The sequence below is a fragment of the Nipponia nippon genome, unplaced genomic scaffold, assembly GCF_047370975.1.
Source record: "Nipponia nippon isolate SJK-2023a ecotype South Korea unplaced genomic scaffold, ASM4737097v1 scaffold_2, whole genome shotgun sequence".
Lineage (NCBI taxonomy): Eukaryota > Metazoa > Chordata > Aves > Pelecaniformes > Threskiornithidae > Nipponia > Nipponia nippon.
The window spans coordinates 84,989,400-85,006,411 of record NW_028262336.1 but is presented as its reverse complement, the minus strand read 5'-3'; the positions used below and the strand labels follow the sequence as shown (position 1 = coordinate 85,006,411).

Here is a 17,012-nt window from a genome sequence, read left to right as displayed (position 1 = left end):
GTGTAACACAGTGGAACAGGCTGGTGCGTGGAATAAACTAGATGTTCCCATTCATGTGTTTACCATGTTCCCCGACCTCCACAGGGTGGATCCCTATGGCCCATGGCCCACAGGACAGCTGCACTGCCTGCACGTTCACTGTCTGTGCCTATTGACCTCTCAGGAATGACTGCTGAATAGAAAATATAGAGACAGTCCTGGGAGCAAAGACCAAATCCTGGAATTTCTCCATCTCATCTTAGTGGTCTAATTCATAATTAAAAGCAGCCTGAATGATTCTCTGATTATCTCTGTCAATGCTGTGTTCCTGTCTAGCAATGTTAGAGGAGCTGTCTGCGCTCAGATTTGGCTGGAGCAGGATGGTGAGGGAGTGGACGTTTAGGGGTCTTCATCTGGGAGTACTAAAAATGTCTTCATATGATGATCTCTAAGCCCTAGTATCATCTTTGCCTTTCTAGTCTCTGAGCTCTTTTGGACAGGGACTACCTACTTCTGTTTGTGCAGTGCCCAGCACAGCAGTGGCCTCTGGGTGGTACTGCTGCACCTGCGTAAGTGGCTCAAGAAAAACTCAGATTTCATCTCCCTTCCCAAGCAAGCTACCTTTAAATGTACTATTTTTCGTGGAGTTTTTATAACTGTGTCAGTTATAAATTGACGGCTACAGTCTCATAGCCTGTGCCAAGACTTAAAACTGGTTGTTTTTGTCCTGTTAGAGTCAATATCTGAGTATAATCATGCCAAAAGCACTTGTCTGAGTCTTGGCATTGCTGTGCCATCATCAGACATCTGTTTAGGGAGCTTAGACAGCTATTGTGGTCAAAACAATGGGCAGCCAACGTTTTAAAACTACCTACTCAGGAAAAAAAAAAAAAAAAAAAAAAAAAGAAACAATCATTTCTGGAAAGAAAATGCAAAGTTTTTCTGGCATTCAAGCCATTTTTCCTAATGAGGGGAAAAATAGTGTTCAGATGTCAAAATACCCAAAAGAAGCAGAAGGAGAAAAGATTAAGAAAAAGATGAAAGCATTATGCAAAGAAGCCAATTAAGGACAAGTAGAATCAGTGATTTTGAAAACTGGGGATAGGAATTTAAAAAGTTATACTGTTGCCATAAATAATGGTGCCACTGAAATGAATAGTCAAACTTGACTGTAAGATGAATATTCCAGAAAACGTTGGTTTATCTTCATATCTTCTGGTTCCTCTAGGGAGTGAAACTTTGAATTATGTTGTCCCATATCCCATATCCATTGAATTATGGAACTTTGAATTATGTTATCCCTGTACGTAGTTCAAATCTTGGAATTAAGAATAAGAATCCAGCTAACCGTACTTGTAGCTTTATAATCTCAAACAGACAAATATTTAAAGTACTAATATTTGGAAAATCTACAAAAGCATACGATTGACAATGCATTTGAACATTTCTTTTATCCTTTTACCAAAGTAACAGATAAGTAAAAGCACCAGTAAAGCCTTTTGTACTAAAAAACTGGTTTTCTCACAACAAAATTCTCCATGGGAGCAAGCGTACCAGTTTTGACATGAATGACATCTGTGGAAAGCTGGAGGAGGAAAACAGGGAAAGAGCAGTATTTTTTCTGCCTCTTCAACTGTCGTGTGAGACATCCCAGATACTCAGTCAGAAGAGCACGTGCTTTGAGAACTCCCGTTTCTAGTTTTTAACTTGGAGATCACCAGGACTGTTTTAAAACTCCCCTGCCTTCTAATTCAGAATCAGGATCTCCTCAGTAGGAACATAAATGAAACCGGGGAATAGACGTAGGAGGGACGTTGCTTCTTATAAAGAAATTGGAACAAACACAAGGAAAAGATCTAGCTAAGAAGAACATGCTCTTTTTGTAACACCACAATTCATACATCCTTCATCATACGTCTTGAGCGTACTCAAGAAATGCCGTTGCTGCACCACGTTTCTTCTATTTCCAGATTGTCCCAGAAAGGGCTGATTATAGAGCAGCTCTCCTCCAGCCTTGGAGGTGTGCCTGACACCGACCATACATCTGCAGGATGGACAAAAGGGACCTAGAGCCAGAAAGACTGATCAATCCATCACTACCCAGACCCCGGAGACCTGACATGGCAGGAGGAATGGCAAAAGTTTGTGCTGGTCTAATGATCTGTTACAGGAAAGGCCTCGAGTACTCTGCAAGTTATACAGTGTATGGAAGAGAGGGTCTGGAAAAAAAGTTTGGATTTAAGTTTTCTAACCGTACCTAAATTCCCCTCTAGTATCTTTGCCATTTATTGGATCTTTCATGATCGAGTGGGTTACAGATAGTGCAAGGACAGGTTTTTGCATGCTAGGCTTTTTTTTAGATCCCATCTGATGGGAAAAAAGAAATCACAAAAATAAACTACATGGACATTTATGGATATTCAGCAAAGATTTTTGCTTGATCAAACTGAACTTGGATGAAAGTGGCCGTACTCATTCTTTGAAACCATTCCCCATCTGAAAATTTAACACACCCACTTTGATAGAAGAAAAACCTTCCAAGCAACTGCATACTTTCCCTGCTCTTTTGACATGGTATCAGTGCCACTCAGATGTGCCTTCTCAAAAAACATATATACTGCTGGAATGAGGGGGTTTTGCAATATTTAATTTTTCCTAGATATGTCACATAACCAATGCTAAGCATATTGCTGTTTAGTTTTTTAACATGGTATCTTCTAAAACATTTTACAGTATCATAAAGCATTCAGCCTGTTGGCCTATACTTACTAAAATTTTGCAAACTGTAAAAATCACTTAGTTATCCATACGATGGAGTTGCTAACGTCAATAGTAAATTTTTTTCTACTTTATTGCAAAGCTGCTGAATTTCTTGAATCTGCTTCTCCAACTATATGCAGATAGACAAAATTAAAGATGACAGAAGACGGAAAAAAAAAGAAAAAAAAATGACCAGAATTAGTTGAACCCTCCAGTATATTCATGTCATCATGAAATAAGAAATTTTTCCTGTGTCAACGGCCACTGTCCCCTGAAGACAAATCAAGCTGAAATTGGCATTTTTGGCAAAATGTGTGTCATGCATTTTTAGCTTCCGGGAGAGAAGCTGTACTTCTGTCATTATGCTCTTCAACATTTTACACTCAAACGGCCTATCTGCTGTTTCAGAACCTTTACTCTAACGTTGTCAGCTCATTTATTAACCACCTTGAACTCCACATCCCCCCCTTTACCTTCTCCTTCTTATTCATCAGCAGTGAGGTTCTGCGAATCAAATTATATTCTCCAATATACATGTATACTGGAGACAATGCAAATGTTTAAGCTTCTTTGAAAGCATAATTAGTCTTTGTTCTCAATGAAGGCTCATTAGAAAGAAACAACCCATCCTGATTGATTGGGAAGGGAAGGGGAAGGGGAAGGGGAAGGGGAAGGGGAAGGGGAAGGGCAGGGCAGGGCAGGGCAGGGCAGGGCAGGGGATTAATGCATTTGAAAGCCAGAGTGATTTGATATGGAATTGATGAGTCAAAATAAAATAACAATCCATTAAATTAGAACTGTCATGTATAGGTCTGTCTAGATGGATCTACAGATTAGGGGTCCCTAAGCTTAATGCACAGACAATATCTTTGGATATGATAAACACTGACTTCCTGGAGTGACTGGGGCTCACAGAAAATGATGACATTTTGGATTTGATTCTATAGAAAATCCATTCCAATAGTGATTACAATGTACCTCAATTTAATATTAATTCAATAAGGAAAAAGCCAGAAGGAATCATAGTAGTTTGAAAAAGGAAATAAATTGTATAAAAAGGAGAAAGGCAATTAGCAGGAAATTAGCAACAGCTAGGAAGTAAAAACGTTGGCAAGAGACATCGAGAATGGAGAATCTATGCTGTAACTCCAGGAAAATGTTTAACTACTCAAATATTTTAGAACAAATTTATGAATCTAACAATAACAAATTGCTAGGACCAGGTAGCATCTCTGCAAAAACTCTACAGCAGCTGAAGTGTGACATTGCTGACCTTCTCAGACACTTATCCTATCCTTCAAAGCAGGCTTGGTGCCAAACAAATTGGAAGCATCAGCTGGGACATCAGTCTTGAAAAAATATGAAAGCTGCTCTGGGGAAACTACATTTCAGTTAGTCTGATTTTCTATCAAGCCAATTTGTACAAATTATAATAAATAACAGAATATAGAGGCATCTGGTTATGTATGATATATTGGAGGAGAGTCCCTCCAGCTTTTTTAAAGCAAGGTATGTTCATGAATATACGAGTGTTTCTGCAGGAGCCAATATGCTTTTGGTTAAGCTGATTTCTTTAACTGAGTATATTTGGATTTACAAGACTTTTTCATCGCAGTCTTTCCCTACGCTATCATGACAGAAGAAAATATGGAGTATTACTAGAAAGGAAACAATGGGTTAGAAAATTCAGTTTTCATTATGGAGGGAAACAATGGGAGGTTCAGCCCAACTTCTGTGGGGGCAAGGCTGTATAAATTAGGGCTTGTCAGCTTGGAAGAAAAGTAACTGAGTTTTATGAAGTCATGAATGACAAAGAGAAGCTGAATAGAGAATGATTAATCGTTCTGTCTTTCTCAGAAAACCAGAACTAAGGGACACCCAATTAAATTACTAGGCAGCAGATTTAAAGTAGATAATAGGACATAGTTTTTCTTACAATACATAATTAAATTGCAGTTCTAATTGCCACAGGGTGTTGTAGAGTCCTAATGTTTAAATGGTTTAAAAACTATGGGGCTCAGCAAATGTAGTATTATTACACATTGGTGGTTATCAAAAATAAACAGTCCAGATGTCTCGATTCGGCGAGTTCTGAAAGCTGGAGAAAATCCCTCAATGTTTGTCTTATTTCTGAGATATTTTCCTTATGAAGATACAATCAGCCTTTGTTAAAGATAGCATACTGGATTAGATGGACTTCTGCTGGCATGGTAGTGACTCTATTTTTATCAAACTACTTTCACAGTCATTTTTCAGACTGGAACTGCACTTTAAAATAATCTCACCAGACTCGGAGTTTACTGTCCGTGCTCTGACCTTATTGGAACACATCTTTTGTATAGCCCAGACTGGATTACTGCAATTAATTCTTCAGTAGCTTGCCTGAAAGGCAGGTCCAGCCTGCAGCTATCGCAGCATAAAGCAACAGGCTTATCAACAGAGAAGAGCAGATGGGATTTGTAGACTTCCTGCTTCTTTGTTCTCTGCATTGGGAGCCTACTAGGAACTACACTGATTCCGAAATTTCTACTATAGGATACCACGTAAGTCACGTCCTATAGTAGATCTCTGCTGCTTTAGGGCATATAATTTGTCAGGTCCAGGAATAACAGGTTTCATGGGCACATTAGGATGTTTTGGGTTGGTGTTAAATACATTTTATCAATGCCTTAAAAAAAGGAATGGAACCATCAAGTCTTCATTGTGGTTTGGAAAAAGCTTACTAAGTTCTGGGTTGATCAAACGCATCAGCTAGTGCTGGGATACTGAATGGAGCTCATTAACAATTTATTAGTAATGTCAATATCGGGAGGAGAATAATTTGTGTTTAAAAAAACAAACAATTAGGTCAAATATTTTAATGACTAAGATGTTCATCTTTGCAGAAGACTAGCAGGCCAGCATGAAGACCATGAGATAGTGTGTTCATGAACACATATTTTATCTGCCAGCAGCTCTACATGAAGCTACGTTGTTAGTGAAATTACAGGTTCATGAAATTACGTGTACATTTAAAATACAGCTACAAATACAACACAGTGAAATGCATTTTTACCCTTTACTAGATCCACCCGCCCAGGAAATGCCTGGGAAAAAGACAGGGTCTCTCACACTGACTGTGAGCATGGTCGTTGGAGCATGCACAAGTTTAAGCTGTTTTCTTCCCATACTGCTGGATGGAAATTAGGCTCAAAGCTGTCCCACTCAAGGGAGAGCCAACCTTCTGGACCATTTTCTTGGGGACGAGGCGTAATGAGCCTGATCCTGCCTGTGATCAATTGATCTGAACTGCCTGGAAAAGCTTCTGTACCCATACTAAGGCACTATGCTCAGTCCTAAGCTTTTTCTCCTTGGGCACTCGGCCCAGACGAGTGCCTGCATGCAACGCTTACGTAGGCGGCACGAACAGGGGACGGCAGTTGAAAATTTGCAACTACTTTGCCTCGTAACTGAGGACAAGCATTTCTATGGTGGCTCTTGAGATCCTGTGCCAAGATGCTACATGCTGTAGTGTGTCTCCAGATGTGTCACCCGATGTACCTCCAAACTGGTGTCTGCATTAGATTTTTTAATTGATGAAATGTACTGACCACACTGTCCTGTACCTGTTCTGGCAACTGAAAAAATCAGATACCCATTTCCTGTTTTTTTGTTGGTCCACTAAATAACTTTGCCTGCCTGGTTCAAAGAGGAAAAATAATTACTCCAGTTGGAATCTCTTTCGAGTATTTCCTCTGCCTTATTGCATCATCCAGCACTGACATTATTATAAACTTCTTCTTGGCTTTTTTCATTGTATATTACTGATGCCTAATAAACTCTGTATTACCTACGCTGCTATTTATCTTTTTTACCACTTTGCAATCTCACTGGATTCGCACATGCATTTCTAAGAATTAAGGCTAGTATCATTATTAGCGATAACAACCTGAGGTATATGCCTTTTGCCCAGGGCTAAATCCGTAGAAACTCAATTCTTCTTTTACTTATGGAAATAATGATTACAGCTATCTGTAGTAGCAAAAACTGGATTACGTTACTCACTCTGGTGACACATGGCAGAATTGGGGCCAGACGGTTTTTACACTCTCAGCATTTTTCCACTTCTTTCTTCCCAAGAGACAGAGGAGACCGAACAAAAGTTTCGGATTAAGCACTATCTGCTTGCAATCTAGTACACTGGGGGCGACATTTATTCTCTTCATTGAAAAAAGTTACGTTATCTGGAAGTCGATGCTTTGTGCCGTGCTGTATCTTCCTTCCCAGCCGTTCTTGTAGTACCAGTTGTTATCATTTGCACTGTAAGAGTGCTTAAAAGACTGACAAACAATAGTGCCGTTGTCCCACGCGTGTGCAGAAGAAAGTTTCCAGACTATAAACAAAAGAGAGAAAACGGTGACAGGCTGGATGACTTCAAAGTCTACTTCTGCCCTGAGCAAGAGAATTAGTGCCCGTGCCTCCTTACCTAAGCAACCCGAGACAGCGACGAAGCACGGTGCAGGCCGTGGGGGCGGTCATTGCTGCCACGCTGCCTAAAGCCGACGCGCAAGAACTGGGTAGCGATGGACTGATGGCCGTCTGAGAGACTTACACACTTCCTAGAGGTCTGTTCCCTATTTCGTATCAGAGCTTTAGGAGGGGAACACAGGAGGCCGCCCCCTGTAACTGTAGTTAAGGGAAATGAGGAACCTCTGCTCACCTGCGAGGTGGGAGGAAGGGACGCAAGCAATGGTTTCTTTCAATGCTGGGCAATGAAGGGCGATATAAAAACACCATGAGTGAACGTTATTCATCCCTCTCTCGAGCAAAGACTCGAATGTTACAAACCCATCTAAGTATCTGTACTGTGTTAAAGGAATTAATGTCAATACGAGGGCATCTTTCATCTCAGGGGTTCTCCTGTACATAAACAATTATGTAGTTTTTGAGTACACTTGGTTCAGTCTCCTTGCTTCACCAGCAACGCATCTTCAAAAATACATCGCTTTCCTCGCGATGAATCAAAACTCCTAGAATCAGCCCGTTTCAAACCCACAAAAGGCCTGCTTTTGGCTGAACTCGCTCCTTTCAAGCCCAACAAAGCCCCTATTTGTGATTCCCATTCCCATCACACTTTCAATCTGCATAATTATAACCCTGACACCACCAGGCTCTAATTACACGGCTCAGGAGAGGAGCGGCGCCCTGGGCCAGGCCCAACCCGCGGCTGGGCTGGGCTGGGCTGGGCTGGGCCGGAGGGAAGGCACCTTTGTTTAAAGACCGGCGCTGAGGCGGCCCCGCCGCCCCAGGGCTGCCCGCGGAGGTCCCCGCCGAGGCGGCCCCCGCCGCCCTTCCTCTCGGCGGGCGGATGGCGGGGGAGCCGGGCGGCTCTTTGTTCCCGCCGTGTGCCGGTGCGCGGCGCTCCGGCGGCCGGAGTGGGAGGGGATCCCGCCCGCCTCCTCGACGCCGCTGACGGGAGGCGCAGGAGCGGCGGCGGAGCGGGGGCGGGCGGTGCAGCGCAGGGCCGGGCCGGGCCCCCAGCGCGGCCAGCGGCGTTCCCACCTCCCGCGGGGGCCGGGCGCTGCCCTCCGGCGGCGCGGCGGAGCAGGTGCCGGCGGCGGGCCGGCAGGATGGAGGCTGCCTTGCTGAAGCCGGCGATGATGGCGGAGGTGAAAGGGAGCGGCGCCGGCCCCGCCGTCAGCGCCGAGCTGGAGGTGAAGAAGCTGCAGGAGCTGGTGCGGAAGCTGGAGAAGCAAAACGAGCAGCTGCGGAGCCGCGCCGCCGCCGCCGCGGTGGCCGCCGGCCCGCCCAGCCCGCACCTGCTGCTGGCCCCGCCGCCGGCCGCCGGCGGGCTGCGCCCCGCCAGCCCCCCCTGCGCGGCGGGCGGCAGCGGCGGGGCCGCGCCGTGCATGCCCAGCCCGGTGCCCACGCTGCTGTGCGCCGCCGCGCTGGGCCCGCCGGAGCCCCTCGCGTATTTCAAGCCCGCGGCCGGCGGCGGGGGTCAGGAAGGCGGCGGCGGTGGTCCGGGGGCGGCGGCGGCGGCGGCCACGGTGCTGGACGAGGTGGCGGTGCTGGAGCTGGAGGACGGCGGCTGCGGACAGGACGAGGATACATGGTACCTGCGGCTCGGCCCTGCCCCGCCCCGCCCGCGCCCCTGGACCCCGCTGTCCGGCGCCCCCCGCTCCCCAGCCGGGCTGGCGGCGCCCGCCGCCTCCCGCCGCGCTCACCCCGCTGGGGCTCCCCGGGCTCTGACGCGCATTAGCCCCCAATCCACTTGATCGCGTTCTGCTTAAACGTAAATCTGCCTTATTTATACCCCCCCCCCCCCCCCAAACGTGTCATCAGTGCGGTTAACCCTGCCGACGGGATGGGGCTCAGGTGGGGGCTGCCCCCCCATCGCGCCCAGGGGGTCGCGCCCTCGGCGGGGGATTTGGGCTCCTTTTCCCCTGTGCGGAAGATCGTCTCTCTTTTAATTTCAGGTCTCAGCCTAGTTTCAGCCTCCTGTTTACATAAGGAATTAAAAATAGCGGAATTGTTCCGGGAAAGCCGTTAGCTGAGCATCCCCATCCTAAAAATCTCTGCCCAATTGTCTCCCATCTTCAGGGATTTGGGAGGGCTTTTGTCTTTTAGACATTGATCTAAATGGTTGGTTGTGTATCTTAAGAGCCCCTGTAGCTCCAAAAGGCACGGCTGGGTGCTAGTAAATTGAATAAAGCAGAAATGAATAGCGAATGGATAAAGCAGAAAATTAAATCGACCTAGAGGAATGATTGCACTCCCTTAAAAACAAATAGAAAGGGAAATTATAGACTGGAGATGTAAATAAATAAGTGAGCCTGGTGCCTCAAAACTTGTCTCGGCAACGTGGACGAACATCATAGGGACTGTTCAAACACTGTTGGAATACTATGTAAATCATTGGCTGCGTAACCATGTTAAACGTAATTGATGTTCAGTTGTTTTAAAGTGTCAGTAATAAAATATATATTATCTATATTTAAGTAATTGATTTAAGTAGCCGTCCAAGCGTTAGCGTAGTTTGTGGTTAGTTTTTAAATCGAGCTGAAGTTTACATCAGCTGAGAATAAAATACAGTATAATGCAGCTAAGGTGCATTTAAGCATCCTTATTTTTGGTAGCAGAGAAAGGATTTAAAAATTAATCTAAATATTATAAACATGTCTTGAATGCTGGTTGCGTGTACTTCATGTTACAAATAATACCATGCTGCAGTTTTGGAAAATTGCTTATGAGAATTATCAACAAATTGCATGGAAATTTTTGTCAGTGTTGTTTAATTGTGTCTACCGTTAGTCTGCGCAGGGCTGTTCTGGGGTTGTTGGTCCAGACTTGAAGCAAATTTTACCTTGATCCTAACCCCTAACTTTCTTTCACATTAAGGAATATCAAATTTCTTTGATCCTGTCCTGTTAAACAAAATGTTTTCCCTGTTTATGTATCAGGGTGGTAGAAAGTCATCGTTATTTTATGTGCCTTAGTAAAATGTCCTATTTCTTTTGCCCCCTGGAAGCAATCCTAAATGCTTTTCTTGGGGGCCAAAACTTACCTTGATGTCACACACGTGTGTGTCCACAGGAAGCATTTGGTAACAGGGATTTGTTAACTAATTTATTCCACTAAGAGTGAGTTGTTTTAGCTGTTGAATGTTTTTAGTTCAAGGCTAAGTCTCCATCATTGTCCGTGAAAGGTCAGCTGTGTGATGCCAGCTGCTTGGGGCTTTTTTGGAATGTCAGTCCTTAAAGCAAACTGCTATCTGGAAAACCAAAGACCAATGCGTATCCTAGTTGTTGATTAGTAATTTTAGGCCTTAAATACCTTTTGCTTTTTCTTTTTAACTGCAGTTACAAAAAAAACCCGGTAGAATTACCATCATTGCAGACAAGTCAAACCTCTTTTTACTGTTCAGCATTTTACACAAAAGTCTCATCACTGAGAATTCATCAGTCAGATGGTCAGCTTTTGAAGCACTTCTGCAGGTTAACAGGAAAGCTGAAAGCTTTTCTTCCCCCCCCCCCCCCTTTTTTTTTCCCTTTTCGTTTTTCTCAGTATCATTTTTGAAATGTGTAGCCAGGCACTGCAGGAAGTCAGGGGAAATGAGTCCTCAAAGAAAGTCAATAGTGGATCTGTGCTGGGATTGCTAAGAGAGGTAGCAATAGCAGGGAGGATATTTATTCCTTGTGAACTGGATAGTGAGTGCTGATTGACTTCACAGGGGGGGGAAAAAAAAAACAAACCCAAACAACAAAAAAAAACACCCCAAAAAACAAACCAACAAAAACAGTGAGTAGGCACTGGAGAACAGTAGCTCTCGGGGGACTTGGGTAGGTGTTGAGCCAAAACCCTGAAGATGAAAGGCTGCTACCTGTTAGTGGTCCCCTGAGGAGCTCAATACTTTCTTTTTTTATTCTTGCCTTTTGCACCCGCTGTGTGCAGGCCAGATTCCTTTCCAGCCCGTGGCGTGTTTTGCTGGTGCCTGAGAATCTGCCTCTGCCTGTCTGCAGCCCCATCGATCAGAAGTGGTCAGGCCAAGGAGCTGCGAGCTCTCTCCAGCGGCCAAGAATAGTTCCCTTCCTGGGAGGTCTGCGCTCTCCCAGGTGAACCGGCATCTGCTTGTGTCCGCTAATCCGCAAGGGCAACAGCAGCAAGGCAGATCCCAGCTTCAAGAATTTCCCCATGAAATCTGCTTTGATACCTGGCTTCCTAATGTGCTCGACCATCTCCTTAGTTGCCTACTCTTGTCTGAGAATAACGCGTATACACTAGCTTTTCTTACCTTTTTTTTTTCTGCTGGAATTGAATATTGAAATTGGATTTTCATTGTGTCTCAGCAAATGTTTTCTAATCTTTAAAAATCTGACTTGTACAACGTTTGGTTCATCTGGGAGAAGATACTGTGTATGAAAATTAAATTATCATCAGCAGTCTGACAAGTTGATTAAATTGTTATAGGTAAAAGAGTGAAATAGATCACAGTGAAATTGTGATTTAAATGTAAAAATCAAATACTGAAATTAGATAATCTCCAGTACAGATAAATACAAAAGGGAAAAGCGATAGCATCTTTGGGGTGTGTACAGCTCCTAATGCGTTTGAACTTTGGGCAGTGCTGAAATTCAGACTCTAGTAATGATGCGATGTAAGATTTTTATGAGAAGTCTCCTTGAACTTTGATTTGACATGCCAGACCTGTAGAGTTCATATTTTGCCATCTACTTTTCCGAGGAGGGAAGAAAACTAGTTGTAAACTCTTTTACTTCATAATATCTTTTGTTATTAGAATATCATATTGCAAGGCATTGCACTGTTATACATTATTAGCGGGCAGGAAATTGAGAATACAGAAGTAAACTTCTAAGTATTGTATATCTTGCTGATATTTGTGTGTATTTTGGTTAAGGCTGTACGTCTTGCCTACCAAGACTCTCGCTCCTCAAGAGAAATCACTGAGTCCTCTGCAGTGGTGCAGGCGTGTTCTGGATCATCCAAGTCCTGAGATCGAGGCTGCAAAACGTTCCCTATGCTTTAGATTGGAACAAGGTAATCTTATTCTTCAAATTTCTTTGCTAGTAAAGTTGGCATTTTTGGTCTGGCATTTCACTCGTGTTTTGTGTTTTTCACAATTTAGCAAGCTTTACAAATGGCAGACAGGCGTTTTTTTCCGATGTATGCAAGTCTTCCTCCACTACATAAATGCTAACAGTTGTTTGAATTTTTTGTTTCTGATCATGAATTTTTAAAGTGTTCTCCTCCTTCGTTATCCTTTTCTTCCCCTGCATAACTCGTGATTTTTAAACTTGGCAGTTTTCATCCATTGCTTAAAATAGTGGACCTCTTGGCAAGAAAACTTTGATGCTAATTTTACTATTGGTATCTCCATTGAGATTTGAAAAACAGTGCTTTTGGGTTTTTGTAAAGCCAAAATTATCATGGCACTATAAATTTTTAAAGGCATATTTGTCCACTTCTAATGTGGTATCGGGACTTTGTTAGGTATCGGACAGACCAAGAAGAGCTGTACCTTGACTGCTAGCACTGCTTTGTTGGGCTCTCAGTAGCCTCAGGTACTGGGATCAATCTGACGGCTGTTCGGTGCCAGCAAACTTGCAGAGTTATATCTGGGTGTGCTGAATTTTATTCTAAATAAATACCAGCCACCATTATTTTTACTTTTTTACCATCTAGGGTCCCATTAAGATTGTAGTAAGTGTTATTGAAGAGAGTGGTTAAGGTAGGAAATATTATCCTAAGATTTATAACTCACTAGGAAAGAAGATGCAAATGAACAGTATAGAAAGACAACAGGAGAAGGAAATAAAGCTAATGACAATATGAGCATATGGTTGTATAAGCTAGCTACAACTGTCATTAAGAGAGATTGAGCATGTACCTATGTGCTTTGGAGGATATGGGTAGTTGTGGATTAGTCTTATCCAAAATCAGGCATTTAACTGAATCAGTCTCTGAAGGCATCTGTCTCTTTGCACTGACTGTAAAAAATCTCGCAAGGTTATTGCCCTAGCAATATGCAGTTGAGCTCATTTGCCTAAAGCTAGGTGGACTAAACTGTGGTTTCTGTGTTGGTAATCATCATCCCACCTGGCTTTAGGGTGGAATTTGGCTCATGATTTGGACACCTGAGTTTAGGTGTCTGTAGTGTGAGCTGGGTCTCTGCTTGGCAGTCAATGGGAGTTTTGTCCATAGAGTCAAAGGAATCGGGGGAGCTGCTCAGGTGAGGAGGTGTAGGTGTTGGCCTTAGGATGAAGTCAATAGCTCTCTCGAGTCCACTGACAGTAATGGGTGTTCAGCATTCAGCTCCCATCTGATCACCTGAAGGTACGTCTGTGTGATGTAGGGTGTCCCAGTCTGGCCCTGAATCCCAGTGTAGGGGCTGCATTGAGGTTGGCCCACATAGTGCTGAGATGTCCTCAGTTACCCTGGCTGACCTCTAGCATCCACTCGAGGCGGATACAGACCTTCCATAGGTCCTCTGCCCTCTCTGCCATGCCTTTGATGGTATCTTGGCCTCCCAAGGGCCTCTCAGATGGGCCAGCGCACCTAGGTATGGGCAACTGAATCAGGTCCATAATGGGAATGTAGAAACAAGCCAGAGGAATGCATGCCCTATTTTTCCCTTACAAGGTATATTTAAATTTAATAAAGACATTAGAAAGGCAAATTTATTGTTTCAAATTTAAATCACTCTGTGGTTATCAGTTCAGTCTCTCTCTGTGCAGAAAGTCACAGCAAGTGACATCTGTCACGCAGAGTTATGTTGACAATGAGTTGCTTTGATCCATATGTTCTACTCATGGTGATGGGTTCATGCATTTCCTGGGCTCTGTAGAAAGTTTCTGAGAAATTATATGCCACGTATAAAACCCATTATGGGAGAGCTGTATGTTCAAGGACAGCATGGACTTACGTTTCTACTGCAGCAATTCTATGCTAAAATTGTTTTAATTAATAATTCGGTTAGACTTGATAAACTCTCGTATTTCTAAAGATTTTCTTTTTATCACCTCTACCTTTACAAATAATAAGCAAATGTCGGATTTCTTACCCTAACTTTGTAGCAGTTGGTTTCACAGTATTTATTTCTTCTTCAGTTTTGAAACCAGGTGTGAGATTGTTTTAAGAATCTAATAATTCTGTTAAAGTACAACAAACTTTCTGTAATCTGACTTTCCTGCATTTTGTTTTGCAGTCCATTCTGTCGGTAAGTATATGTGTATAAATATGTATACGTAATTTTATCTTAATTTTAGAAGTGACTCACTAAGAATGGCATTCTTCTTTTCTGGTACTAAAGTTTCAAACTTTGTACTTGTAAGTTGAACAGCATTTTCACCCTTTAGCCATATTCCTTGAAAGAGCATTTTAGAGGGATTTTGAAATCTAGTTGTGCCTTTTCTGTTCGGCAGTAAGTCAATGGCAACACCAATGTACTTGAGAATTATTAAACGTGTAGTCAAAAAACATTTATAATGTACCAATTTGTGATTTCTGAAATGGCTTATAGGTAGAATTCGCTTAGTAATTTTGTCTATGGTGCATTAGCCAAAAATTAATCCAGTTTAGATTGTCATAGCTCATTAGGTACTATAGGACGCATAGAAATAAAAAGCAGTAAAAATTGATTTTTGTCTGCAAAGTCAGCATATCTAAATGAAGGCACACAGAGTGAAGAGCTGTGAGCCAAAAGAAGTAAAATTTTGTCAGGCTGGTTTTCTGGCTTTTAACTAATTCCTGCTCTCTTCTATGATTTTTAAATCTGTGCTTATTTATTCCCGCTCATGTAATTTTTCTTATTGCATTATGTTCTTATTTTTATAAAAGTATTCATTTGCTGTCTGAAATATCCCAGCATTAGGATAGCTCATAAGAAGGCTAGGGGTCTTGTGAGAGACCAATTCTCATCCAATTCAGCCTTCCAGACAGAAAACTCCTCTTTCTTGGAGAATATGAAGTATTGGCTAGATTCAGAGTTTGGCTTAGATGAGTTCTTACTCTGAAATGCTGCTTCAGATGCTTAAAAAGAGTAGGCAACAGAAGTCTGTAGGTTTTGCAATTGGCTGCAGTAATTTACAGTCTTAAGGTTAAACTCTGCCTCGTTTCTTAATGAGTAATGTGCTTCAGGATGAATGCTGTTATGTCACCTGTGGGTGATAAGGTATGTTGTGAAACAGATCCATTGTAGTTTCTCTCCAGTTGCTTATGATTTCACAAAACCCAAGAATCTCATCAGTGAAATTTTAGCTTTTATTGCGCTACATCCCTATGTCACATGTCAGTTAAGTTTGATGTCCAAACATATAATGTATTCAGAAGAAAAACGTGGGGGAGATTTAATTTGATGCTACTATATTCTTTTTACCTGTGGGGGAAAAAAAATTCTTACAGCTGGTAGGGCCACAGGCAAAAGGTGTTAACCTGGATGTGAAACTTATTGCTTACACAGAAAGAGGCCGGGTTCTGTCCCATTCTCCTAATTTGCTTTTCCTTCCCAAGGGTTCATAGTGAAGTCATTTAGTTTGGAGTCTTTACAATATAAAATACCTTTAATCAGCTAAGAATTGCTGTCACAGGGAACTTTTACGCTGTAGTCTGTTAACAGTAAAAGCAAACAAAATACAGTAAATGCACAAAAGCGTTTATTTTGTATGCTTGAGCTGGATCCAGTGCTGCACCCAGTGCAGGGTGGGATATTTTTATTATTATTCTAAAATAGGTTTAAGTTTATTTGCTGTCCAGTGATGCATCAGAGATGTATGTTCTAACACTCAGGACTGGATTAATATGATTTAATACAGCTTTCTCATCCTTATTTTTCATGTGTATGGAGATTAAAGTTTTATGTAAAATGCTTTTGGGGTAGCAAATGATAACGTGCTGAAGCTTGTAGATGATTGTTGTTTCCATCATAAATAATAACACAGCTAAAGCTCTAGAAGGAATGAAAGAAGTGGCACGACTGATTAGGTTTCTTTCTGTATATGTTTCTGATAATAAAAGGTGATGAGCAACAGTAACTCCAGTCAGCGTCTGAGCATCTTGCAGGGAATGTGACACCTTGGAGGACAGGGTGCATAGCAGTCTTCTGCTGCAGCACAGGCTTAGTGCTCACAGCGCATATATGCATGCACAGGAGTTATTTCCTATTAGATTTCATTTATTTGACGTAACCTGTTCTAACAGCTACATAATTCCAAGCAGCTCTTAGAAGTTTTGCAAATGCTGATATCACTGGATTTTCTAACACAGTGGCTGAGGATGATTTGTATATTTCAACTGAGAAAAACTCAGTTTTGGTATTCTCCTTAGAAGCGTGTTCTTGCATTTCAAACAGAAAATTTCTCTCTAGCACGGGAACGTTTCTACTCTGCAAGTACACTTCAGGATAGAAGTGTTTGGTTGAAAACCCTTATGGCAACAAATGCATAGAAGATTAGATGCTTCACTTTTTATTCATTGTACAGAGATCCCTTGCCTTTTTAATATGGCTCTTAGATATGACTTCTATTTTTTATTAAGTTATAATATGCATACTATTTAAGAATTTCATTTCATATTTGTACAGATCATAATTAAATATTTTCTTAGAATTGATTTCTGGTTGTCATGACACATACAAGAAGATGTTGAGTTCTGAAGTCTGTGTAAAGGTTGGTAGAGAGGTGGTGTTGGATCTTACCTCAGTTGAGAAGATACCCATCCCATTTTAGAATGTAAGTGTTCTATTAATCCACGGTAGCTGCTGAGCTGGGATTATCATG

The 17,012-nt window shown here is 42.4% G+C and overlaps 1 protein-coding gene across 2 annotated transcripts in view; it reads left to right on the top strand.

The window, feature by feature from the left end:
• Positions 1-8,348: 8,348 nt before the first annotated feature.
• SLAIN1 (SLAIN family member 1) overlaps positions 8,349-17,012 on the top strand; it is a 53,320-nt gene continuing 44,656 nt past the window's right edge. For both annotated transcript variants that reach the window (XM_087757317.1, XM_087757316.1), the window contains exons 1-2: positions 8,349-8,833; positions 12,137-12,276. In XM_087757317.1, coding sequence (XP_087613443.1) covers positions 8,349-8,833; positions 12,137-12,276 — 625 coding nt within the window. The remainder of the gene's footprint in view (positions 8,834-12,136; positions 12,277-17,012) is intronic.